We start from the raw sequence: 25,657 nt of genomic DNA on the forward strand, positions 1-25,657 counted from the left end.
GGGAAGGCTGGTTACCTGTGTAGCGCCTGGTCTCCCTGCTCACAAGTTCTGAGCAGTGGCCTGGCTCTTCCCTTAGCTGAGGAAAGGGGACAAGTGGCAGGGGCTGGCTGTCCATGTCCGTGTGGATGTGCCGTCTGTCCTCTGGCACCGACTCCACGGATGGATGTGATCCTCAGGCCTTACAGGCCTGTCCCTCTGTGTCGTCTACAACAGACCCAGGGCACCTCCCTCCTGCACTGTCACCCACCTTGGATCCTTACCTCTTCACGCTCCCCATGTCTGCCCAGTGGTCTCCCACCCTTCCTTGCTCGGGACTAGGTCCCAAAAACTGAAAGGGCCCACTTTGCACCCCAGCCATCCCAGTAAGGCAGGTCTTGTGGCAAGGCACAGCGTTTTGGGGGTGCTCCTTCCCCACACTCAGTAGTGGTGATCTGGTGTGTGCTGGAAACTCACTACCCCTGTGGCATATTCGCGCCAAGTCGCTGGTTTTGGTTTTTTTGTTTTTTTCTTCTTCAGTCTGCCCTCCAAGTTTTCAGCACAATGTCCTTTGCCCTAGGAGGCACATAGTCCAGGGGCTGGGAGAGATGGGTAAAGGGGATCCACTCAGGTGAGGGCGTGCGGGGTCAACCTAACACAGTCCGTAAGGCCTGGGGGACGTAGTATGGAGGCTTTTGGGTGGTAGGCACAGAGCCCAGGGTTGGAGGGCTAGCTAGAGGGTCCCTTGGGGGAGCTGGCCGATCGAATGGGTCCTGAGAATAACAGGCCGTGGCTCTGTTATTATCTGTGACGACCAAAGCTCTGTACCCGCAGGGCCTGTCTGCCATTTCTTAAATAGAGGCTGGGGGGCGGGGGAGGGCTCTGCCTGAGAAGGGATTGGGGGACCCTCTCAGGGAGTCAGGCACCCACTTTTGGACTCTTGCAAAGCTAGGGCTAGATACCTGTCTGGAGCAGGCTGGCCCTGCTGGAGGAAGACCCTGGCCTGCGATGGAGAAGCATGCTGAAATGCCCTTCACTTCCACCTGCTCCACATCCCCTGTAAGAGCTCTCAGCTGGGGACACTGGAGACTTTCCTCTTGGGCCCCACTCCCAGAGAATGGTCTGCTCAGCCGTGGGCACTATGGCCTGGGCTCGGGTCGTGTGGAGTTGATCCCGTTCCTGAGCAGTTATTAGCAGAGTCTATCACAGACCTTCCAGTGTGCCTCTGCCCCGTCCCTCCTTGTCTGTCCCTGTCTGTGTCCCTGAGTCTTGTCATTATCTTGGAGGGCTTGGCTTGGCCACAGCAGAAGGTCCTCAGGTGGCGGACAGGAAGCCGGCAGCCATTACACTTTTTTTTTTTTTGAATCTAGGTTTTTCTTTCAAATGGAAAAATGCTACACAACCAAGCTCTGTGGAGAGGGTTGGGGCAGGGCTGTTCTGGGGGTAGAGATGGGGGGGGGATGGCTCGAAGTCACTTCTTGGATCTGGCTGACACCTCCCGAAGGAACTCGAGCTGTCTGGTGGCAAATTCCCGGATGGCAGGTTCTGGGTCTTTTTTGAGATCTTTAAAAGCTTCAAGAGAGAAAGGACACGTCAAAGGTGAGCCCATCCTGGAAGGGAGCCACCCTCCACCCCGACAGCTCCAGTTCCATCTGGGTAGGAGGCTACGAGGGCTCTTTCCGTCCATTGGCTAGCATGGAGTGCCCCGGTGAGGTGGGGGTCTGCTCGGGAGGCCTGGGTCCTTGTCTTTGCCCGCCGCCTGAGGGAGGCATGCTGCAGGGAGCTGGGGGGCGTGGACACAGGCCCAGGGTGTGGGCTGCTCACTGGAGAACAGCAGCTTGGTATCCATGTCATTCACCATCTGTGTCACGGCCTGGGGTTGGTAGCAGGTGGTGTACCCTGTGCAAGATGGAGAGCCATGGCTGCTGGATGGAGGCTGCTCTGGCCCAGCCTCCAGGAGCTCCCACAAGCCCCCAACTCTTCCCCACCCCACTCCCCACACCTCCCCTTTTCTCTGCGGTGGTGGGTGGGCAGGGTTAGTGAGGACTCCAAGCCTGGCCCATGCTGCTCACCTATAAAGAGAGCTGCCCAGGTCTTGATGTGGCGGTGATGGCTGTGCAGGTAGTTGATGGCCTGGGACAAGTGGATGCTGAACTCCTTCTCGCTGTGGGTCATCTGGCCAGAGGAGAGCCCGCCTGTCACTGCCAGGGACCCCAGGGACTACGGGCTTCTACCCCTGCCAGCCTCACCTCCCTGGGAAGGAGAGTCCGTGGTGTGTGTGTGTGTGTGTGTGTGTGTGTGTGTGTGTGTGTGTGTGTGTGCAGCTATCTCAGGTCCCCACTGTTGGCCCCTGGCCCCTCACCAGGCAGGTCCAGAGGAAGTGGCGGGCACTGAGGCCGGTCTCCCAGGCCAGTGTGCAGAACAGGGTGTGCCGCGGCTGCCAGCGGAGCAGGACGGCACAGCGGTAGAAAGCGAACTTGGCCTGCTGTGGAGACAGCCACGGGGGTGGGGGTGGGGTGTCACTCACTGCCCGTGTGTGTCTGAGCCTGGGCTTTCCGGTCCCCCGAGACCACAGCTGCACCGGGCACCCCAGCAGGCCTGCTGTGCTGGTGGCGTCTGCGAAGCTGCTCCGACCTGGGGTCCCAGGGTCCCAGTGGAAGGTGGGTGGGTAGGGTAGGTTGGTACTTAGCTCTGTCTGAGCTTGCTGGGGGGAGCTGGCTGCTATTGTCTCCTCTTCCTCCTCCACCTCCTCCTCCTCCTCCTCCTCCTTCTCAGATGATAGGGAGTCCAGAGAGTGGAGCATGGGAGGAGGGCTTGGTCTGCCTATCAGCGGGTACACGGTGTGCCCGATGTGCCCTTGTCCCACCATGCTCTGCTGTAGCCCCGTGGACCCACAGGTCCAGCTGGCCAGAGTGAATGTGGGGAGTGCATGGGCAGGGACCGGGATCTGGAGGGCCCTGCAGATAGCCAGATCTTCTGCCACTGCCCTCTCTTCCACCCTTAGGCAACCTCCCTGCCGGCCCTGCGGGCCCCGCCGGCCCTGGCCCTTGACCAAGGTGAAAGGCTTGCGGGTGGGTACTGACCGTGACAACGGCTGGGCACTGGTCCTTCAGGTAGAGGAGCAGAGGTACCATGCTCTGGCACACCTGGGACCGCAGGCCAGTCAGCTCTCTGTCGGTCATCGTCGCCACCAGGTCCCCAAACAGTGCCATGGCTGCTGCTCGAATATTGTCCCGCTCCTGTGAGGCGGAGACGTAGTGAGGTGCCAGGGCTCCCCAGCTTGGAACCCCTACTTCCTTGGACTTCCTCAGTCAGGCTCAGGGACCCCAGGGTAAGGTTGGCCCTCCTCCCTTCGATTCAGAGGAGGGTCAGGCTTTCTCTCAGACAAGGTCTCGGGCCATCCTCACACAGAATCACCACCCTGTCCTCTAGTGCCCACTGACACCCTGGCAGCCAGGACCATGAGGGCAGCTGGGTGGCTTATTCCCCATTTCCTAGTGAAGGGGGCTGGAGGAGTCATTTTGGACACTGGGGACCTGCCCGAGTGGTCTGTAGTAGGCCAGGACACAAGAGGGGTTGGACAGGTGAGACTTGGCACTTCAGCCATGAGGAGGAGGGGAGCGCCACCTGGTGGACACCTGGCCAGATCTGGTGCACCCGTGGGCTCACAGCTGGGCCCGCAGGTTCGGTTCCCCCCACCTGTTTCTATGCTCACGTCATCAAAGAAGTAGCGGGCGTTGATGGCGATGCTGAGACTCTGGGCGCCTGCGCCCTCTGTCCCCAGGCGGTGCAGTATATCCGATACCAAGCCCATAATGCCTACAACCACTGCCTCATTGTTCTGGAAGAAGCCATTGAGGAAGGCTGGCAGTTGACCTCTGAGCAGGGTTCCCTATGGGGAAGGCAGTGGGCGGTGGGTGGAAGGCACAGGACTGCCCCCTTCACTTGGCTTCACTTGGGGGTACCCAACTTGAACCCTGCTGCTGCCTTGTCCCTGGGTCCCAGATCCTTATCACTCCCGGGCCTGGGACCCACTGTTTTCCTTCCTCTGAGCCCCAGCTGGGCTTCGCTCCCATGTCTGGCTCCCTTCAGGTCAGATGGGATCAGATGGATAAGGAAAGGATGCTCAGGTTGCTGAGGTTTACTGAGGCGGGTCTTCGGAACTTCCATGTGGCAAGGGACCATTGTGGGCCGTTTTTTCTGCTTTTGCGGTTTGTTTTTCCAGCCCATTCTGCCTGCCCTATTTGTTGGCTGTGTGTCCTGAACTCTAAATGGATGATGATCAGAAAACAACAGGCTATTCCCACCTTGGGGCCTTTTTTTTTTTTTTAAATCAGAGTGACTTTCCTCCTGCCTTCCAAACAGATTTTAAGCCAACTTGGTCTCCTAAGCCCTGTTTGGTTTGAAATATTAAATTCACCTTCACAGAGTTATTGGATGGCAGTGCAGACCTGAGCACCCTGGGTGGAGTCAGTGTGCTGGGGACCTGGGGTCTAGTCTGGTAGGATGGGGTTCTGATAGAGGAACTAATAAGGGGGAAACCAGGCAGGTACAGCATGGTATGCCTGCTGAGTACTGAAGACCTTCTCACTAGAGTCTGGGAAGGGGTGTATCAGGGCCGCAGCCCTTGCTCACTACAGGGTACCCGCAGTGAGGACGAGGTCAGGAACCCTAGGGCCTGAACTGCAGGCAGGGGATGGAACAAGGGATGGGCAGGGCCCCCCAAAGCAGCAACACAGTCTTTCTCACCAAAAGCTGTCCATATGGGATGTGATTTGTGATGGCGGTTTGCATAGGGGACTTAGTTGGGAGTGGAGAACTGGGGGGCAAGGGACACATGATTCTCAAGGGGTGCTCTCTCTCTGTGCCAGGTGAAGGGTGCTGTCTGCCTGGCTCTTCAGTGGGCCTCTGGGGTTGTGCAGGAAGGTCCGTCCCTTCTCAGGGTAAGGAGACATGTTCCTGAGGAACACGAGTGTCCTTGCCTAAAATACGTCCATTTTTTTTTTTTTCAGACGAGGAAGCCGAGGCCCAGAGGGGGAGAAGTCAGTGTCCCAGGTGACAGAGCTAGGGTTCCAACCCACAGGACCTTGCCCGCCTCTGATGCTTGGGGCTACCTGACCCTCTGGCCCTCACCTTCTCCGTGTGGAAGAGGATGTTTCCAAGGCCCTGCAGGCTGGCCACACGGATCTCAGAGCAGGTGTCCTGGAGGCTTTGAGCCAGTACAGTCAGGGCGGCCTGTTTAGAAAGCACCTCCAACAGGGCAGGGCTGTAGAGGAACTGGGGGCACAAGAGGACAGTGGCGAGGCTTGGCGCCCTCTCCTGGGCAGCGTGTGTCTCTGTTGGGGGCTTCGGGGATAGGGGTCTGTCCAGGCATTAGGGGAGGGTGGCTGACCAGCATCCTCAGGGTACCAGGGTGGACAAGCATTTGAAACTTCTCAGTGGTCAAACCCTTCTATGTATGGCTGGTGAAACTGAGGTCTAGAGCAGTTATTTAGCCAACCCGGAGCCAATTTACGCCCATGGAAGGTGCATGGGACATATGGAAATAGGCCCCCAGGAACGGCAGCTCACCAATCCTTTCAGTGGAGTGGGAAGAGGCATATGGTCCCCCATTTCAGCTTGGAGACCTGGTAGCTGGTACCAGTTATGGAAGTGACCCCTCCTTCAAGGCTCTGCCTCTGCCAGGACCCACAGTGGTCAAGTGGCCACATCCCAGCCCTTGTTGAACCATGACCCTGTAGCTCAAGGTTCTCGGGTAGGAGTGGATGGGGACCCAGAGTTACATGTGAGCAGAGCAATGCCACATCGGGGTCTGCTCCGTGGAGTCCATACCCAGGGCTCCTCAACTCTGCTTGGGTCATGTGGGCAGGGCAAGGTGAAGAGACAGGCCCCCCCGCAAGGCTATAGGCTGAAGGTCCTGAGAGGTGGAGGTCCCTGAAGACCTGGAAGAGGTCAGTCTGGGCAGCTGTCCCCACAGGGTGTGTCAGGTGGGCATACTGTCTTGTGTTAAGGAGGCTGGAGGGTGGGACATAGGCTACCTGGGGCCCACTGCCCCCTCCTTCCTCCGCGTCCTACCTCAATGAGGACCAAGATGGCTGTCTTCCTTTCTCGCTCCTGCTGGCTCTGCAGGCTGGGCAACAGGTAGCTGACAATGGCCTTGATCTCTTTGCAGTGATTCTGCACCATGGCCCTGGGGGCAGGGCCTGGTTTTGTGGTCACTGCCCAAGAATAGACCTTCTACCACCTCCCAGGCTGGCCAGGCTGGGCAGCCAGGTACATCCCAATGTGATGGAGTAGGCATGTGTCTCTGTGTGTTCGCCCATGTACTAGGCCTGGGCTATGCGTGGGGAAGGAAGAGGAGGAACGGATGTCCTTGTTCCTAAGGTTCCCAGGACAGAGTGGGACTGGGGGAGGATTTTGCACCTGCACACTCTGAGTGCATGCATCTGGGAGTGTGGCACATGCCTCTTGTGCTCCAGGGTGCTGTAAACACATATGTAGACCCAGGAGATTGCTGCCTTTATGCTGCTCTGGGTGGCCTCAAGTGATCCACTGTGGTTCATGCGCCCGGCCTCCCCTTCCCTTGCCCCACTAGTACCTGGCAAGGAGGCCCACAGCCTGTGGGTAGGTGTGGATAGAGGTGAAGTGTTCCCAGGCACTCTGCAGTTCCAGGTGAGCAAAGTCATGCCAGTGTCCCGTGGTGGACAGCAGACTCTTCAGTGCCTCCAGTGATGTGCTGCAGTCAAGCAGAAAGACCAGGGTCTATCCAGACAGGTAGACACCACCTGAGCCTTCTCCTGTTCTTGGGATGGGGGTCCCAGACTGTCTCGGCTCTGGAGCCTGCCTCCTGCTAAGGCCCAGGATGAGGAGGAATGTGCTGGGTACAAGGACACAGCAGAGCACATCCATTGCTAGGTCCTGTTGGAGTGGGTGTCTTAGTTACCTTTATATTGGCATGACAAAACACCATGGCCAAGGTAACTTGTAAAAGAAAGCATCTAATTAGGGAGCTCATGGTATCAGTGAGTTAGTAGATTCCATGGCCATCATGGCGGGGAGCATGGCAGCAGGCAGTCAGGCATGGTGCTGGAGCAGTAGCTGAGAGCTTTTGTCTGATGTGAGTGCTGTTGGGAATCTTTGCCTGATTCTAGGAGAAAACCACAGTCTTTGGAGAATCCCCATAGCCCTTGCCCCCCAGTCCAGAACTCCCCAACACCTGTGTGCCATCTGAAGTTCCTATGCATCTTTGAAGTTCCTATGCATCTATGCATCCTTGAAACTAGTGAAGAAGAGTTCTTAGTGATGACACCTGCCATCAGACAGTCCCCTTGACCATCCAGAAGGTCACACTGTCCCATCTTCAGATTCTCCACACTCCAGCATCCCAGTGATGCCCGCTCATAGTGCCATTCTTTTGGGTTTTTTTTTTGTTTTTGTTTTTGTTTTTTTTTTGTTTTTTTTTTTGTTTTTTTGTTTTTGGTTTTTCAAGACAGGGTTTCTCTGTGTAGCTTTGTGCCTTTCCTGGATCTTGCTCTGTAGACCAGGCTGGCCTCTAACTCACAGAGATCCGCCTGCCTCTGCCTTCCAAGTGCTGGGATTAAAGGTGTGCGCCACCATTGCCTGGTCAATAGTGCCATTCTTTTTACCTTCTGGGGCCCTCAAGGGACAGAGGCTCCTTAGAATGAGGAGTCAATGCCTGTGTACTCCCCAAGAGCCAGCCAGACATCAGTACACACTTCCACATCCCCACATTGCCTTTTTTGTTTTTCCTTATTTGTTTAATAAATAGATTGTGCATATGATTTTTTTTTGTGTGTGTGCTTACGTGTATGTGCAGGCACATGTGCATTTCGGTGTGAACGGGGATGTGAGCATGCTACAGCGTGCATGTGGTCTGAGACAACCCTAGGGTGCCTGTCCTCTTCTTCCGCCTTGAGACAGGTTCACTGTTGTGTATGCCAGGCTAGCTGGTCCATGAGCTACCAGGAATTCTTCTGTTTCAGTCTCTCGTCTCGCTGTGGGAGTGAGTGCTGAGCTATTACAGATTGGTGCTATTGTGTCCAGCAGTGGGGATTTGAACTGAGGTCCCGATGGCTCGTTTGGCAAGTGGTTTACCCAAGGAGCCATTTTTTTTTCTAGTTCTCTATTTCTATTTTTAATTGAGGTAAAGTGCAGTTCACATCACAGTTTGTTATTATAGTTAATTTTAAGCAGATGAATTGGTGGCAGTAAACATAGCCATAATACTAACCTTTACTTAACCTCCCATTTTCCCAGATGGAAACTCCCGTTAAACATTGACTCCCGCCCCTGGCTCTCATCCCTTACCCTGCCCCAGTCCAACCCCATCATTCTATTTCCTGTCTGTCTTTGACTCCTGTAGGGACCTTGTGTGAGTCGAATCCTACAACACTTGTCTTTTTTCTTTTGTTTTGTTTTGTTTATTTGAGACAGGGTCCCATGCTTCCCAGGCTAGCTTTGAGCTTGCTCTGTAGCTGAGGATGACTCCTGATCCTCCTGCCTCTGTCATCAAGTGCTGGGATCACAGCTGTGTGCCATCTTGCTCGGCTGTTTTCTGTGTGATGACCGGCTCATGTCACTCAGCATGATGTCCTCCAGGTTCATGCACCATGCTCCATGTGTCAGAATTTTCCTTTAGTTCTGAGTACTGTCTGGGATGGGTCTTATTGATTGGATTTATTATTTATTTATTTATTTATTTATTTTTTGGTTTCTCGAGACAGGGTTTCTCTGCGTAGCTTTGCGCCTTTCCTGGAGCTCACTTGGTAGCCCAGGCTGGCCTTGAACTCACAGCGATCCTCCTGGCTCTGCCTCCCGAGTGCTGGGATTAAAGGCGTGCGCCACCACCGCCCGGCTTTTGATTGGATTTATAAGTGTCTTAGAAGATTAGTACATGTCTCTAGCTGCTGTGGTTCCTTCTGGTTTACACCTCTCTCTGCTTCCTGTCCACCAAGCAGTGAAAAACAGCCCCAGCTACACATTCCTGCTGCCATGAAATTCTGCCCGAGTGCATGGGGCTGAGTGGCCATGGACTGAACCTTCTGGTCAAGATGTAGCCAGCACCATGTCTGCCTGCACACTGCCATCCTCTCCATCATGATGATAATAGACCGAACCTCTAGCTGTAAGCCACCACCTCAATATTTTCTTTGTAAGAGTTGCCGAGGTCATGGTGTCTTTTCACAGCAATAAAACCCCAACTAAGACAATCACATTCCATCCATCCATCCATCCATCCATCCATCCATCCATCCATCCATCCATCCATCCACCCATCCATCCATCCATCCGTGACTCTTGGCACATTTGCAATTTTGGCCACTGTGAATAGTGTCTGTCAGCAAGTTTTCCAGATGCTTCTGAGTCCCTGCTTTCCATTTTTTTCAGGTACAAATTCAGAGAAGAAGTGGGATTTCTGGGCCACATGGAACATTCTGTAGGCACTTGCCTCCCTGGAGATACATGCTCTGTATATCCCAGGCTGGCCCCATACTCACAATCCTTCTACCTCAGCTTCTAAACACTGGCATGACAAACACACGCCACTGCACCTCACACCATAGTTGTCCTTTTTGAGGACCACACAGCTGCTCCACCTCACATCTCACCGTCACTATGTAGGGCTTTGTTTCTCCACATCTTCCCCCCCCCCTTTTTTTTAAATTTGAGACAGGGTTTTTCTGTGTAGTCCTGGATGTCCTGGAACTCTCTCTGCAGACCAGGCTGGCCTCGAACTCAGAGATCTGCCTGCCTCTGCCTCTTGAGTGCTGGGATTAAAGGTGTGCACCACCACAGCCTGGCTGTCTCTCCACACCTTTACCAAGCACTGCTGTTCTGTTTGTGAATGTACCCACCCTTGTGAATGTGAGATGCTTTCTCCTCCATTTAGGTTTTTGTTGTTGTTATTGTTTTGTTTTTTATTTTTAAAGACAAGATCTTGCTATGTATCTCAGGCTGGCCTCAAACTCTTTCTGAGGCTGGCCTTGAACTCAGGATCTTCCTGGTTCAGGTGTGGAGCCGAGTGATGAGACTAGCGTGCCCACATACTCACTTCGCTTCTTCTATCACTAGTCTTTGTCCCTTGACCTAGAAGGGCAAAGGTCAACAGTGAGGCCAGGACGACAGTGAGGACGGAGAGTGAGTTGGAAATAGAGACATGACATGTCTCACGAGTGGGGCCTGCAGCCCTGATGGTTTGACTAAGTCAGTGGGCAGTCCTCCAAGGGCTGGCAGAGGACACAACCGAGAAATGACCTGGGTTGGTGAAATCTCTATAGCGAGCATATTTGTGACTCAAGGAGGTCCCACACCTGTCAAGGGCAGGCTCTCCCCAAAGCCCCACTCCTGGGTATGGGGCCCAGCCTGGCTGAATAAGGTGTCAGGAGCCTCCAGCGTCAAGGCCCATCTGCCCCACCATCAAGTGCTCTGGGCCATCCACCCTGTGGGGCACCGACAGCCAGTGACACACCCGGCAGTGGGTTCCTATAACCCCTCTTCAGCACTTCCTTTTTCTCTCCACAGTGCCAGTCAACCAGGCACAAGGTGTCAGGCCCTAGACTGTGACAGATCTCATTCATGCCACCTACCCTCTGAGGCCCAAAGAGTGCCAGCCAGCTTCCCTGATTCCCCACTGTCGTCACCCCTGTTCATGTGCCTGCTGGGTGGCCTGCCCATGCTTGGGCCCCTTTGGTTGGTCCCAGCCAGGCTGTTTTCCTCTGTGGCGAGGGAGGCCCAAGTCTTGTTCATGCTCCAGGTGGATATGGGAGCCACACCTAGTCAGCCAGAGCCTTGGATGTTTCCATTGGTTCAGGGATGGGCATATGACTGGATCTGGGCCCATCAGATCCCATGTACTGCACCCAGGGTATGTTTCAGGGCCTTTGGCTCCTAGGATCACCCCTAGGACCTGTTTATAGGGTGGCCAGTGGAGAAAGGAGAGCTAAGGCGGAGAGGGATGCATCTTGGGATTTCCGTCCACAGGGAAAACTACCCATGAGCCCAGAAATGTGGGGACCCCCCCCCTTGGGGCATGGAAACAGATATCCCTGTCTTCTAGAACCTTCCACCCATGGGGTGGAGGCAACAAACCAGGAAAGATGTTAGATGTTGAGGGCCCAGGGTAGGGTACGGGCCTGAGGGAGGTGTTGCTGTTTATAGGGTTGTCCATGGAGGTCTTGACAGGGGACTTCCAGGTGAGTAGAGCCCTGAGGGCAGCAGGCTTTGGTCAAGAGTAGGGAGGGCAGAGAAACAGAAGGGAGGGGGCAGCCATCTCTGCATTCTACCCACCTTGCTGTGCTCTGGGAGGAGAATGTTTTATTAGCTTATTAGGGAAGATTCATGCATTTTGCACGGTTGATGTGAATAAAAAAGAGATTTTGCGCATATTGGAATTCAGAGGCAATCTGAGAAGTGACATTTTTTTTCTCCCTGTGACGTGCCTTAGGGAGAGCTGTTAAAACTGACAAATTGCATGAAGCATATCATCACACAAACAAATGAAAAGAGTGAGCCCCAGTGGTTTTTAAAGACTGGCTTACTGGATTTTGGGAAATAGGACCCGGTACAAAGGCAGTACCAAAGCAGTCAGCCCCGACTGTGACAGGGCGGAATGTCCCTCACATCTTGGCCAGGTGGGTTGATGGTAAGGCATTACTGTTCATGACATTACACAGAGACAAGCCATCCATGGTCCACTCCGGTAGCCACAGCATTGGCTATGATGAGCGAGGGCTGGATGGTCATCTGTGGTCCAGCTCAGTGCCTCTTGGCTAGAGCAGCATCAGAGCCACCACGAACCTCTGCTGTTCCATGTGTATGATGTAGGGAGGGATGGCTATGTCCTGGACCATTGCAAGGAGCATATGGATCAAGAGGAAGTGCTCTGCTGAGTGTTGGCGGCACATGCCTTTAATCCTAGCACAGGCAGGCGGATCTCTGAGTTCGAGGCCAGCCTAGTCTACAGAGTGAGTCCCAGGACAGCCAGGGCTACATAGAGACATCCTATATTGATATCTCTCCTCCCCTTAAAAAAAAAAAGATGCGCCCCTATTTGATAAGTGTCTGTAGGGCCAGGACCCCTAGGGAGACAAAGAAAGCAGGCACAGCCTGTCTTTGGGACCATTTGTGCTGGCTGCTATCCTGGCCACGAATGGCATTTGGGATCATGACTATTAATTATAATCGTCCCTTTTAGAAAGATACGTTGGAGATATTTCCCCCACCCCACCCCCCACCCCCCACCAACCGTGCAAATGCCTTCGGGTCCAGATGAAGTTATTAGGGTGGCCCAAACTCAGTGGCTGGTGTCCTTATAAGAAGTGGGCATTTAGACACAGGCAGAGGACAGTATCATGGGATGTTGGGGACTGAGATCATAGTCATGCAGCCTCAAGCTACAGACATATCCTGGGGACAGCCCAAGCCAGGGAAGTAATAAAGGGTAAGGCTGCAGACCCTCTGAATTTAGACTTCTGATCTCTGAATTGAATGATGACATCCTGCTATCTCAGCCCCTCCACCCCGGCTGTGTGTGCGTGCGTGCGTGCATGCGTGCTGAGTGTTCTTATAGCTGCCTATGAGGCCTTGGGCTCACCTCTGGGGGCTTGGCATGGCTGACTCCTGGGCTTTCTGCTCCTGCTCAGGTTCTGTGGGTTGGTTCAGCTCCATGATATAGTGCATCTGGGCCAGGAGGGCCAGGAACAGCTGGGGAAAGGTGTCCCGCACGGCTTTCTTGAATTCTCTCGCGAACTGTAGCTCGTGAATTGTGTTCATGGCCTGTTGGAGTTGGATGAGTTTGGAGCTGAAGTGCTGGGATTCCAGGCTAGGGATGTTTAGCCAAAATGCACACTCAAACACACCTCTCCCCACCCTGTTCTGATGGCTCAAGACCAAGTCTAAGTGTCCAGGCAATGTCAGTTGACCTGTGCTGGCTTATGTCACCTGTACAGCCTCCACTAGAGCCTCTGGACCTGCTGCTCTAGTCTCCCTGGTGCTCCCCAGTGGTGCTCCCTGTCCTGTGCTCTTTAGCTGATGTTCTATAGCCAGGTGCATTCCAACCTGTGCTCCCCAGTCCATGCTCCCTAACCAGTGCACCCTAACCTAAGCACTTCCTGTATTCTCAGTACTGTGTCTGTAAGTGGGTGTCGGTCTAGGGAGGATTTGGGTGTGGGGAGGCAGCTATGTGCTCTGGGCTATTACTCAGGGGACTTTGGGGCCAAGACTCTGTCTAAGAAAGGGCCACATGGAGTTTGGCACAGCGACTGCCTTGCAAGAGTCCAGCCAAAGGAGACAGGTATAGACATGGCCCACCTTAGCAAGCAGGCGTCCTGTTCCAGGGTGTGCAAATACTGTGTGGGCTAGTGGAGACAATTGGAGAGAGGATCCTATGGGGACAGTGCTGCTGCTAACTCTATGGCTTGTCCAGAATCTATGATCCCAGTACGGGGCATGGCTTTGAGCCCCGAATGCTAGGTTTCTGTTTGTACGCTGCCGGAGGCGCCTCCTCTCCAAGGCTGCCTTCTACAGTCCCTTTAGCAGTAAGTCAGCCAGATCCTCCGGACTGACTTGCTGAGGGCTCAGAGTCCTGAGCCAGGTCCCTGGGAACTGAGGGAACCAAGGACTGTGGGATCAGTCTATGGGCTGGGCTGCCCTATGCTCTTCTTCTCCAGGTAGGAGTGGCCTGGGTCTCAGCCCTCTGCCTTGAAGCCCAGCATACGGACCCATGTGCTCACACAGCTGCCTGCCAGAGGTGAGGTCAGAGACTCACGGCCAATGAGCGCAAATGAGGCTTCTCCACGGGACAGGCACTGCTGTCGCTGGCACTGGAAGGCAGAGGCCTCTTCTGCATCCACGCCATCAGCACAGTCAGAACCAAATGGCTGGCAGGCTCTTCAGCTCCCAGGGCCCTCCACAGGCGAAAGGAATGGCTGTAGATGGGGGTGTGTGCTGTGAGTGCCATGCTGCGGCTCAAGTCTACTTGACTTGGCTAGTAGGCTCTATGTCTAGGGCCCCAGTGAAGGGCAGGGTGACCTTGTGTTTACTTTGCAGGGAGGTGGATGCTGAGGCCTGCAGAGAGAGAGGCTTACTCAGATCATGGTCCTGTTTGGTATCTGGGCACTGACCCTGCAGCCATCTGAGGCCCCAGGCAAGGAGGGCAGGCAAGAGCTGTCCTGAGAGGGAACTATGATGTCCCCTGAGTCTTACCCTAGTGTCCTTTGGGCTTCAGTGTTGGGTGGAAAGGGCTCTTTGGGTCAAAACCAGGAAGGACATAGTTGAGTGGCCTCATAAGTGGCCAGGCAGACCTAAGGGGGCCACCCTTAAGGCCCTGTGGAAATCACCCCAGTCCCAGATGGGCTTGCTAGGTGGGCACAGAAAATCCTAGGAGTCTTCTCCAGTGTGGCCATGGGATGGCTGCATCAGGAGGGGAGAGAGAGAGAGAGAGAGAGAGAGAGAGAGAGAGAGAGAGAGAGAGAGAGAGAGAGAGAGCGAGAGCGAGAGCGAGAGCGAGAGCGAGAGAGAGAGAGAGAGAGAGAGAGAGAGAGAGAGAGAGAGCCCTCCGGTATCTGAGAGCCTAGAGGGTGAGACTTTCAATCTGCTCCCTGGGGCTGCTGTCCCCTCACCGGCACCTTCGAGCACCTTGAAGGCAACATTCAGGGGAGCGAGACATGCAGCATTGAGAAAAATCCTTGAAGTCTTAGGGGTGACAGCCCAGTGGGGAGCATGGTGGGAAAAGGAATGAGGAAATCCTAGGAGCCAATGGGAAAGCATTTGCAGGATGAAAGCCGGATGGCAGACAGCTAACCAAGGCGGGGATGGCCCCAGCCGCGTGAAGCTGTTGATAAGAGCGGTTTCATCTCAGCTGCAGTGGGAGCAGCAGATCTAAGCAGGCTCGGGAGGGATGGGGGCAGAGAGTAAGAGAGACGGGAAACACAGCCAGAATCCACCAACCCACAGGCTTGAAAAGACACTTCTCAAAACAAGAGAGATGCCTGGCCAAGGAAGAAGCACTCGGAGGACGCGGACACCAGTGAGAACCAGTTCATATTACTTCACTCCCACTGTGACGGCATGGACCAAGGAGCGAACGGCACAAGCCTTGACAAGGATGTGGGGAAACCGGAATCCATGGGCCGCTGGGGGAGTGTAAAGAGACAGAAGTGCTCTGGAAAGTTGTAGCAATTCCTCAGGGATGGGGTGGGGTGGGGGTGGGAGGGGCGGGATTAGATGTGACATTGCCATGCTGCCTTGTACTTTCACTAAACGCAGGCACCCCCAAAATCAGAGAACAGATCAAACATACGCAGTTGTCCCATAGTATCAGCAAGGATCTCCTTTGGGTATGAAAATCTGTAGATGCTCTAGCTGGGCATGGTGACCTATGTCTGTCATTCCAGAACTTGGGAGGCTGAAACAGGAGGACTGTAAGGGTGTGAGTATAGTCTGGGACACACAGTGAGTTCTAGACCAGTCTAGCCTACAGTGAGACCCCCACCTCAAAAATCCAATCCAAGCCAGCATAACCCCTGCACAAGTCCCTTGTATAACATGGTGAACTCCTTGCATATACCTTACACCCCGCCCCTTTTCAGGCATCCTTTAACCTCCATCCCCATTATATGGACTACCTAATATGAGGCAGATTCCATGCAAGCAGTAACTAAGCTGCATCACTTGGGGAGTAATGACGAGCCTGTGCAGGGTCAGCATAGGCATAGTGTTTCTGGAGAAATATTCTGACTCTGTGGATGTGGGAGCTGCAGATGCAGAAGGTGGAATTCTTGATTGCCAGTGTCGACAGCAAATTGCTCATGCAGAAAAAAAGGTGTAGATCACCTGGGTGTCCATCAGCAGATGAACTGATGAGCCAAATGTGGCATGGACACACAATGATATACACACACCCACTACAGAGTACGCACAGGGCAACACTGCCCAGCCGTAAGAATGAAGTTACGACACGGGTTTTAGTATAGAGGAACTTGGAAGGTGCAATACCCGGGGGAGAGTCTAGGCATTCACACAGGGCCATAGCAGTTCACAAGAGGACTTCGAAGGTCCTTTACTTGTCTGGAAAGAGTAAGGATAGCAAAGTCAATCCTGAACACATTGATGGGAAGAGTAAGGATAGCAAAGTCAATCCTGAACACATTGATGGAAAGAGTAAGAATAGAAAAGTCAATCCCAAACACATTGATGGGAAGAGTAAGGATAGCAAAGTCAATCCTGAACACATTGATGGGAAGAGTAAGGATAGCAAAGTCAATCCTGAACACATTGATGGGAAGAGTAAGAATAGAAAAGTCAATCCTGAACACATTGACAGTTACAGTACATGCAAATAGGACATGTACTCCAACCAAAGACAAAGACTGATTATGACAAACTTGATAAAATTCTATCTACAATAGACATGTCTGGGCACTGGAGAGATGGCTCTGTGGTTAAGAGCCCTTGCTCTTACAGATGACCTAAGTTGGGGTCCCAGCACTCACATGGGGCCTCACAAGCACTACCTCATATTAGGTAGTCTATATAATGGGGATGGGTGTAAGGTATATGCAAGATGATGGGATGCCCTCTTTTGGACTCTACAGGCACCTGCATTTACACACACACACACACACACACACACACACACACACACACACACACGCGTTAAAAATAAAGAAAAAAGACAAGTCTGAAGCAAGAATGTGGACATATTAGAAGTCAAAGCTGCAATACCAACAAAAGGAACTGGTGTGGCTAGGCTAGGGTTAGAGTAGTCTAAGTATTGGGCAGTGAACTCACTGGTGCTGGGAGCCAAACTGGTCCTCCAAAAGAGCAGCAAATGCTTGTAAGCACTGAGACGTCTCTCCGACCCCTCACACAGTGCTTCTGAACACTCAAGTAAAAGCAGCCATCAAAGGCAGAGGAGAAGAAAGGCATTTTTGGCGCCTGACTCTAAGTGTTTTGTGGAAATGCAAAGGGTCAAGAGTAGAGAAGACGTTCTTGGAAAGTCAGAGGAAAAGGTGCTCTATAGAGGACAATTGCTACCAAGCTGTCACAGTTAGAACTCGGAGTGTTGGCCTGGGGATGGAAAAGTAGAGCCCTTTGAGGGCAGGAAGTACTTGATTTGTGAGGAATGCTGAGCAGGGAGAGGAGTGAGCGGGCGATGCCGGGACCATATCTGCATCATGTGCAATCATTCCGGATGGGCTGGAGAGGTCAACTTGAAGGCCAACAAGAGACCTTAGAAGACAGTGCATAGCCAGGCGGTGGTGGCGCACACCTTTAATTCCAGCACTCAGGAGGCAGAGGCAGGTGGATTTTTGGGTTTGAGGCCAGCCTGATCTACAAAGTGAGTTCCAGGACAGACAGGGCGACACAGAGAAACCCTGTCTCAAACAAAAACAAACAAACAAACAAACAAACAAACAAACAAACAAGACGACAGTGTGTAAGGACAGTGTGAGTTGGTACTTGCTCACAAAAGGATGCGGTAGGGATGGGAAAGCAGCTGCTGTATGGGAGATATTCCTAACATGGCAGGCAAGACGGGACCGTGTCCAGCTTTCAGGAAAGATTCTCATATTGTATTTATAAAGAGGGACACCCAGCAGAAAATCGAGCGGGCCCTTTGCACAGTCTCACTGCCAAATAGCAAGAAGCAATGGAAGATGGGAGGCGGCTCAGTGGTTAAGGGCTTGCCAGGCAAGTGTGAGGACCAGAATTTTGATCCCCAGAAAAGAAACCACAGAGATGCCAGGTGGGTGTGGTGATCCATCAATAATTCCAGCTGCCAAGAGCTAAGACAGAGGGTCCCCAGAGTAAGCTGGCTAATGAGATGAGCCATGTCAGTGAGCTCTTGGCTTGATTGAGAGATGCCGATCCAATGAATCAGGTTGAAGAGCAATTGAAGATGATTCCTGACATGAACCTCAGTCTTCCACATTTACACCCGTCCACACACACGTGTCCATGCAAACATGCACGCAGACGTTTGTACACACATACACAAAAGAAAAATGGAACGGGAAGATGTCACGTCAAGCTCAATCCATGGAAGTAACAACGAATAGTATAAGCTGACCAGCACCCACCAAATTGGCCAAAACAGGGATGATTGGCTAAAATGCAGGTGTTGAACACCAGAAACTGTGGAGCAAGAGGGATGCTCAGAGAATAGCAGTCTGTCCCTGGAGTGGGACTTAGCATGAGCACACTGGGAAATGCTTTACACCTCCTTGCATGTCCATGGAGGTGGGACACAGCACAGCTTTCTCTTCTAGGGGTATTGTCCCTAATAACACCCTCCTCCTACCCCACACACATCACACGTGGGAAACCCAGTTCTCCAGTATGTTAGGACACACACAAGCAAAGTTCACAAGATGCACTGTTCATCAAGGTCTCTAGTGGGAAATAATTAAATGTTCACCTACAGTGAAGAGGACCCTTGGCAATCACAACATTAGCACCACAGAACATTGAAGAGGAAAGAGCTACAGTGAGACACCATAAAATTTAAACACAGAGCCAGAGGGAAACAAAGCCAGGCAAGAAGGAAGACATTGGAAGAATCCGTATTATACGCTTTACGCTTTCAGCGCACACTGCACCGTTTGGGATGGGTACATTTTTGAGACAGGGTCTTTCTTGTCTCCCTGACTGGTCTGGACTTTGCTATGCAGATCTGGCCATCTTTGATCTTGGAGGAGGAGGAAACTCCTGTCTTACCACTCCTGACATTTTTATTCCTCCCTCAGGCCAGGTGGCAATTTGTTTTTTTCCTTTAGAGACAGGGTCGGTACATAGACTCTCTTTAAAGTTGTAATCCTCCTGTCTCAGCCTCTTGAGTGCTGGGATTCTAGGTGTTCACCACCATATTTAGCTATGACATGCATCTTTTTTTAAAAGAAAGATTGCCCATGATGGGCACCTAATAGGCGATTGCTCCATAGAGTTATGTGCATAGTTTAGGGAAGAGAAATAGGAAATAGGAAGCAATAAGCAAACAGATCTCTGCCCTGCAGAAAAAGAGAGGCTCCTCCCTCCCCATCTTCAGCACTGTAGGTGGGAGGAGGGTTTTGTCCTGGGAATCTGAGCCATAAAGCCTATTTCGATGTCCAAATTCCCACCACCATTGCAGCCCCCAAACTGTCTAGCAGGGACTTTTATGCTTAAAACCATCACAAATGACCGTGCCCAGGTGACTGGTAGAAGCTGATGAGAACCCAGATAAATCTATGCAGGAGAGGCTCCACTGGTGTGCAGCGCACTCAGGCTCTGTAAATGTTGTCATGGGGCCAGTGCTTGGGACTGAGGAAGGAACATACACATTCCAGCAGTGAGACGGAACCGTGACGTGCCAGGCCTCGGAGAAGGTGCTGCTTGCTGAGATCGGCACTTTCCCAGATTCTCTGAAAGACAGCACAGAGCTCGGCGGGAACAGTGCCACTGTGGCCTCTTCACTGGGAGTAAAGGGAAAAAACACCAGCCCTAGTGGACAAGCTCCACGGCCCACCTCAGGGCTCTGTGACAGACAGCAGCAGATAAGAGAAGCTTTGGGGAAGTGGACGCAGGGCAAATGAAAGCTCAGACTGGGTCCAAATCACCTTCAGGAAGATGAATCCCCTTGAAGTCTTAAAATACACCAGAGGAGAGAGAACTCCGGAGGTCGGAGCATCTCCGTTCCTCAGCACTGCTTACAACTGTCTGTCTGCAGGCGTGATCACCGTGTGTGTGTCTTACTCCCCATTCCTGGCTCTCAATCAGTGCCTAACCTCAGAGGACACAGGGAAGGAATTAAATGGTTTGCTGTCTTCAAATGTACAGCTTTGGGAGAAAGCAGGGAGAGGGGAGGACAAGAGAGGAGGAGGAAGAGGAAGTCAGATGGAAGAAAAAGAAAGAAGAGGGGGAAGGGCTGAAGAGGAGGAGGAGAGAGAGGGGAGGAGACCCGGTGGGGAAAGGGAGAGAGGGAAACATTCCTGTCAGAGAAGAGAAAAGGAGCCCAAAGAACTAGAGGGCATAGGTGCTGGTGCCTACCACCATGCCCAACGTCTTCTAGATGGCCCAGCTTTTGCTGTACTGACAGATGATGGCGCCATTGAACTTGAATTCCCATGAAACACTCCAACAACTCCAAAATGAAAAGTATGGTGGTTTGAATTAGGATGCCCCCCCCCCCCATAGGCTCACATATTTGAATGCTTGGTCATCAGGGAGGGACACTACTTGAGAAGGATTAGGAGGTGTGTCCTTGTTGGAGGAAGTGTGTCACTGGGGATGGGCTTTGAGGTTTCATAAGCTCAAGCCAGGCCCAGTGTCAGTCTCTCTCTCTTGACCTATGGATCAGGATGTAGCTTTCAGCTACTTCTCCAGTACCACACTTGCCTGCCACCATGCTCCCCACCATGATGATAACTAACCCCCTGAAACTGTAAGTGAGCCCCCAGTGAAATGCTTTTCTTGATAAATTGCCTTGGTCATGATGTCTCTTCACAGCAATAAAACATTGACTAAGACAAACAGCTCTACAGTTTATTGCAAAAAGTAGAAGATATGAGTCGACAAAGTGAAGATGGCCTTAGAGTGCTAGTACTAGAGAGGGATCCTGGACTCATTCACTCACTCACTCACTCACTCACTCACTCACTCACTCACTCACTCACTCATTCACTCACTCACTCCACAGCGAGAAGAACTTTAGAGCCTCAGCCACCTGGAATGCGCTCCAGGAAGGACAAATCTTCAGTATGACCTGAAAAGAACTGACTGAACTCAGGAAAGAAATAGAAAGAATCAAACAATGACTTCAGCTAGGTTATCCTAGAACTCAAGGAGTGAGACAGAGGAGGAGGAAGAGTTCAAGGCCAGCCTGGCAAGACTTGTCTCAAAAACAAACAAACAAACAAACAAACAAACAAACAAACAAGCAAACTGGACTTTCAAGCCTGGGTAATGGCTCAGTGATTTAAAGAGCTTGCTTTGCAAGAGTTCAGATACCCAGAACCCACATAAATGCCCAGTGGGTGTGGCAGCCCACCTGTAATTCCAGCTCTTGGAAGGCAGAGACTAGCCATATTGGCGAACTCTGGTTTTAACTGTAAGACTCTGCCTCAGTAGAAGGTGGAGAGAGATTGAGGAAGATTCAGTGTCAGCTTCTGGTCTCCACATCCACATCCACATCATATGCATAGGTGTGTATTACACACACAAGGAAATCTTGGAAATGGGGAAAAATTAAAGGGTGGCCAAGAGAGGTCTGACTCAGATGGACATTTAATAAGGGACATTCAGGCAAGGCGGAAGAGTGACATGAAGAAGACAGTGAGTTTAGGGGAAAGCCAGGAACATCAGCAGGTGTGACCATGAAGGTGGGAGAAAAGTAGCATTGGACCAGAGATTATGACCTGGGCAGAGACCAACTTTAAACACAGTCAAGTAAACGTCCCAGAAGTAAGAACGAAAAGGCTTTCTGACGTAATCAAATGTGCACCAGCTGCTTGGGAAAATTAGGCTGGTAAACCTCACTTGGTAAAAGACCTAGGTTTCAAAGAGAGAGAGAAAAAATATCATCCAGGCAACATGACCAAGTACCTTATGAAGCAGTTGTGAAAATCTGGGCCATCGATATGCTCTGTAGGTAAAGGTGCTTGCCCACAGTCTACTGTGTTCTAGCTCCAGGACTCATATAGCGAAGGAGAGAACTGACTCCAACAAGTTGTCCTCTGTTGGACAACTTTTCTCCACAAAGTAAAATGCAACTTTTTTTTTTTTTTAAAAAATGAGGTGAATCTGGTGAATATATTAGACTCCACACCGAGATGATAGAAATGTACTTTTCTCTTGAGGATCCAGGTGACATTTCACAACAGTGTCTTAAAGGAACCAGACAGTCCAGAGATGAGAGAACAGCATTTGCATTTGCACACAATGGAAGTACGAGTTGCTAATGGAAATAAGACACCTCCCTGCTGAGGTGAGAATTCTCCCTGGAGAAGACTCTAGGCTTTGGAGGAGCTCTCTCACAGGTTTCCAGAGTTCCCAGAGCAGCGTGGAGCCAAGACATCACCTAGGGTATGCCAGGTAGAACCTGATCTGGGAAGGAGGAACTGGATAAGGACAGGGGAGGGTGAGTAGAGAGGCAGGACAGCATCATGCTGGTCCCACCAGGTAGAGGCTTGCTGGATCTTGGAGGGAGTAAGAGATCCAAGCAGAAGTTTGGGTGAGGGGCAGAGGGGAATTCTAGTCTGGAAAGAGTCTGAGAAAGCAAAGCGTAGTCTCTCTTTGAGCAGAAGCTACCCTGTCGAGAAGGGAGGGGTGACTCGTCCAGGTGTGGCAGATGAATGGTGGGTCCTGTAGACTAAGGATATGGGAACCAGAGGTGGGATTTTAGGGAGGAGGGGCGCGGACAGTTACAAGAACCCTGGTCTAGCCCCAGACTCAGGGGTCCTGTGGTATGGGAGAAAAGCCAGGCCCATCTGAGAGGGCTGAGGTGGCTGCAGGGGGCTATTGGAAAGAGCAGGAAGAAGAGAACGAAGATCCTGATCCAAGTCAGAGGGGTCCACACTAATGGATGGCAAGGCTTTGTGGTTAGCAGGGGTCCCAGCAGGAGCACTCGGGAACTAGCCACCCCTTAGCATGGGTGGTGGAGGCTGGGGCAGATGTTTCTGTGGACTGTCTACAGGAGGCAAGTCTAAATGAACAGAGGCGCTGACTCCCTCCCTACACCAAGCACTGGGGGTTCCTGTGGTCTGTGATCTGTAATGGACAGACAGGAGGACAGAAGCTGTGACCCTGGCTTGGGGGAGGATGGAGGGTAGGTAATGGGGTCAGTGAGGAGGAGAGGGCTAGGTACCTGTCCAGGGGAGTGGAAAAGTCTAGGAAGGCAGCCACCAGCTCAGGGATGTGGTTCCGGGCCAGTAAGGTGATGACATGCAGGGCACTCTCCTTGGCTTGGGGCATTTGGATGGCACAGAGGTGGTGGTGGATGGCCTGGCCCATTTTACCAACCTGTTTAGAGACAGGGAGTAGTGGGAGGGGCCTGATGGGGAGAGCCCACCTACTCTGCACATCTGGTCTGAAGCGGGGGGCCCAGTACAGCATTCTGAGGTGTTTGGAGAAGTTGGCATCAGCTGTCTCTTGCTGGGGCACACTTCTCACCCTATAGGGTTCATTTCTCTCATCTCTCTCTTCCCCCCTTCCTTGAACCTACTGGGTCATTCTGTCCACCTCTGTCTGGATGTTGTCACCCCATCAGACCACAAGCTCTAAAAGTTCTGGTCTGTTTTTCCCTGTGTCACCTCATTCCTCTGTGGTCCATAGCTGCACATAATCGATAAGTGTCATAGGGCTCCCTTAAGTCCCATCCATCCATCCATCCATCCATCCATCCATCCATCCATCCATCCATCCACCCACCCATCCATCCACTAATTGAGTTGTCTTCTGCCTGCAGTGGGATCCCGGTCTTCTCCATCCTGGTCCAAAGAAGGCTCCTAGATGCTGCCTGTTGCCTAGTCCTCCACTTTGCCCCTCTCCTCCCTGGCCCTGGGTAGGACCCCAACCCCTCACAGTTGCCAGGTTGTCTCCATGCTCCTGGATGGCAAGGGAAAGCAAATCAGCAGCCGCCTGCACCCAGGAAGAGCTGGTAGAGCCCAAGCCATCGATGGCTGTCCAGATGAGGTCCGTCAGCTCTGTCATTGCAAGATGACTCATGATCTCCTGTGAGAGTGGAGAGCCTGTCACTTTATCACTTCAACCCCCCCTGCCTGTCCCCTTTTACCCTTTGGTCAGGCTCCCCAAATCTCTGGGCACCCACTCCTCTAGGCTATTTATGTGGGCCAAGTACACAATCTTTTCCATATCCCTCTGCCCCAGCCAATGCCTAGGGACAGGAAGGGAGGGGATGGTGTCCAGCACTGGGCAGGCACAGGGCTCTTTACTCCAACCAGCGTTGGCTTGTTCTTGGGTTCTGGTGGCCCTGGAAACTCTGTTTCCTCCCATCCTCTTCCCATCTTGGTCCCAGGTCATCCACATGTGACGCCGAGTCCAGAGAAATGCTGCTCATGGCCAGGCCCAAGTCCTTCTTAGGAGGGCTTTAATGACAGAGAATTGAACTTTAGAGCTGTGATGGATCTTCCAGGCCACCAGGTCTGACCTCTAGGCCTAGAGAGGTGCCATGGAACAGGGTAGGAATATGTGGGGCCAGGCTGGTGTGGAACCCAAGACTACTGTCTCACGTAGGGCGCTTTGAGCCTCCAGCTCTGTTCGGCAATCCCATTCTCCAGGGTCAGTCTAATGGTGAGTGTCATGTTTGAATGTAGCTCACGAGCCACTCAGGGGCATGGAAAGGACACTCGGGGCAATAAACGCAAAGGCAGTATGTCTAAGTCTCTAAGTCTTCCTCCCTAGTGCGCTGGAGGGTACATCTGGGCTAGATCACCACACAGACAGAACCTTCTGGAAAGAATTGGACTATGGCTGTTCAATATACCAGCCCTGCCACTCATCATAGTTTAGATCTATGATAGACTTCAATCTACCAATATTTAATTCAGTAAAACTAAAGCCTCAGCTCTTTGGCAGCCTTAGATTCATTCCAGGAGCTCAGCAGCTACATGGGGCCAGTGGCTTCTTTGATCTGCACAGATGGAGACCACGCTCGACCTTACAGAAAGTTCAAGTTAGAATGGTGGAGAGATGCTCCGAGCTCAGAGTGGCACAGATACAGGAATGGAAAGATTCCTGTGATGTGGAGCTTTAATCGAGGCCATGAGTAAATGCGAGATGGTGTGGTGGTGATCGTGGTGATGGTAAAGGTAGGGATAAGGGTAATGGTGATTATGACTGTTGTGGGGGCAGCAATGATGTGGTGATGATGGAGGTGATGTGAATATGATGGCGGTGGTGCTAGTGACGATGTTGACGACAGTAGGGATAGAGATGATGGTGATGGTTTTAGTGATGATACCGGTGGTGGAAGTGATGGCGATGATGTTAGTGGTAACGATGGTAGTGGTGATGGTGGTGAATGGTGGTGGTAATGATGTTGATGGTGGTGATGATGATGCCAGTGGTGATGGCGATGAAAGGGATGATGGTGGGCGTGGTGACAGGTGGTGATGACCGTGGTGAGAATAATGGTGGAAATGATGGTGATGAGGGGGTATTAGTGATAATAAGGGTAGTGATGATAGTGAATGCTGGTGGTTATGGTGATGTTGGAGGTATCAGTGATGGTGGTGATAATTAATGGTGGTGGTGGTAGTGACAGTGGGGATGGTAAGGGTGGTGATGATAGTGGATGGTAACGATAGCAATGGTGATGTTGGAGGTATTATCGATGACAGTGGTGGTAAAGGTGATGAAGAGGATGAGGATGAAGAAAGTGTGTTGCATCCTAAGACCACATGAGGAGTCTGTACAAATTTCCGGGGGGGAGGGGATTGAAGCCCAGAACATCTGCTCTCCTTTGGAATTTTCCAAGGCCTGCATCTCGAAATCAGCAGATCCTCCCATTCTTGCTCCTTCTCTGTTCGTATCCAGTTTATCTGTGTCTTCCCCTGTGGACAGAGAGCAGGGCTCTCCAGGCCCTGGACTCTATGCTTCCCAGTGGCTCACCTTCCCTCTGGAACTTTCTGGGCTGGCAGCCAGTGGAACTCGTCCCTCCTTGCCT

General features: G+C 52.3%; 1 protein-coding gene across 13 annotated transcripts in view; it reads right to left on the bottom strand.

The window, feature by feature from the left end:
* Positions 1 to 1,315: 1,315 nt before the first annotated feature.
* The window catches only part of LOC102903238 (maestro heat-like repeat family member 5), a 71,145-nt gene continuing 46,803 nt past the window's right edge, over positions 1,316 to 25,657 (bottom strand). For 6 of the 13 annotated variants that reach the window (XM_042264731.2, XM_076556066.1, XM_042264728.2 and 3 more), the window contains 13 exons: positions 23,554 to 23,703; positions 22,838 to 22,992; positions 13,763 to 13,922; positions 12,590 to 12,771; positions 6,575 to 6,712; positions 6,052 to 6,166; positions 5,110 to 5,253; positions 3,692 to 3,868; positions 3,060 to 3,215; positions 2,339 to 2,461; positions 2,049 to 2,151; positions 1,801 to 1,875; positions 1,326 to 1,548 (listed from right to left, as the gene is read on the bottom strand). In XM_042264731.2, the coding sequence (XP_042120665.2) occupies positions 1,448 to 1,548; positions 1,801 to 1,875; positions 2,049 to 2,151; positions 2,339 to 2,461; positions 3,060 to 3,215; positions 3,692 to 3,868; positions 5,110 to 5,253; positions 6,052 to 6,166; positions 6,575 to 6,712; positions 12,590 to 12,771; positions 13,763 to 13,922; positions 22,838 to 22,992; positions 23,554 to 23,703 (1,779 nt within the window). In that variant the 3' untranslated portion in view covers positions 1,326 to 1,447. Of the gene's footprint in view, positions 1,549 to 1,800; positions 1,876 to 2,048; positions 2,152 to 2,338; positions 2,462 to 3,059; positions 3,216 to 3,691; positions 3,869 to 5,109; positions 5,254 to 6,051; positions 6,167 to 6,574; positions 6,713 to 12,589; positions 12,772 to 13,762; positions 13,923 to 22,837; positions 22,993 to 23,553; positions 23,704 to 25,657 lie in introns of all 13 variants that reach the window. The other 7 variants (XM_076556067.1, XM_042264729.2, XM_076556062.1 and 4 more) reach the window with 3 other exon arrangements.

This window comes from Peromyscus maniculatus, chromosome 20, assembly GCF_049852395.1.
Source record: "Peromyscus maniculatus bairdii isolate BWxNUB_F1_BW_parent chromosome 20, HU_Pman_BW_mat_3.1, whole genome shotgun sequence".
Classification (NCBI taxonomy): Eukaryota; Metazoa; Chordata; class Mammalia; order Rodentia; family Cricetidae; genus Peromyscus; species Peromyscus maniculatus.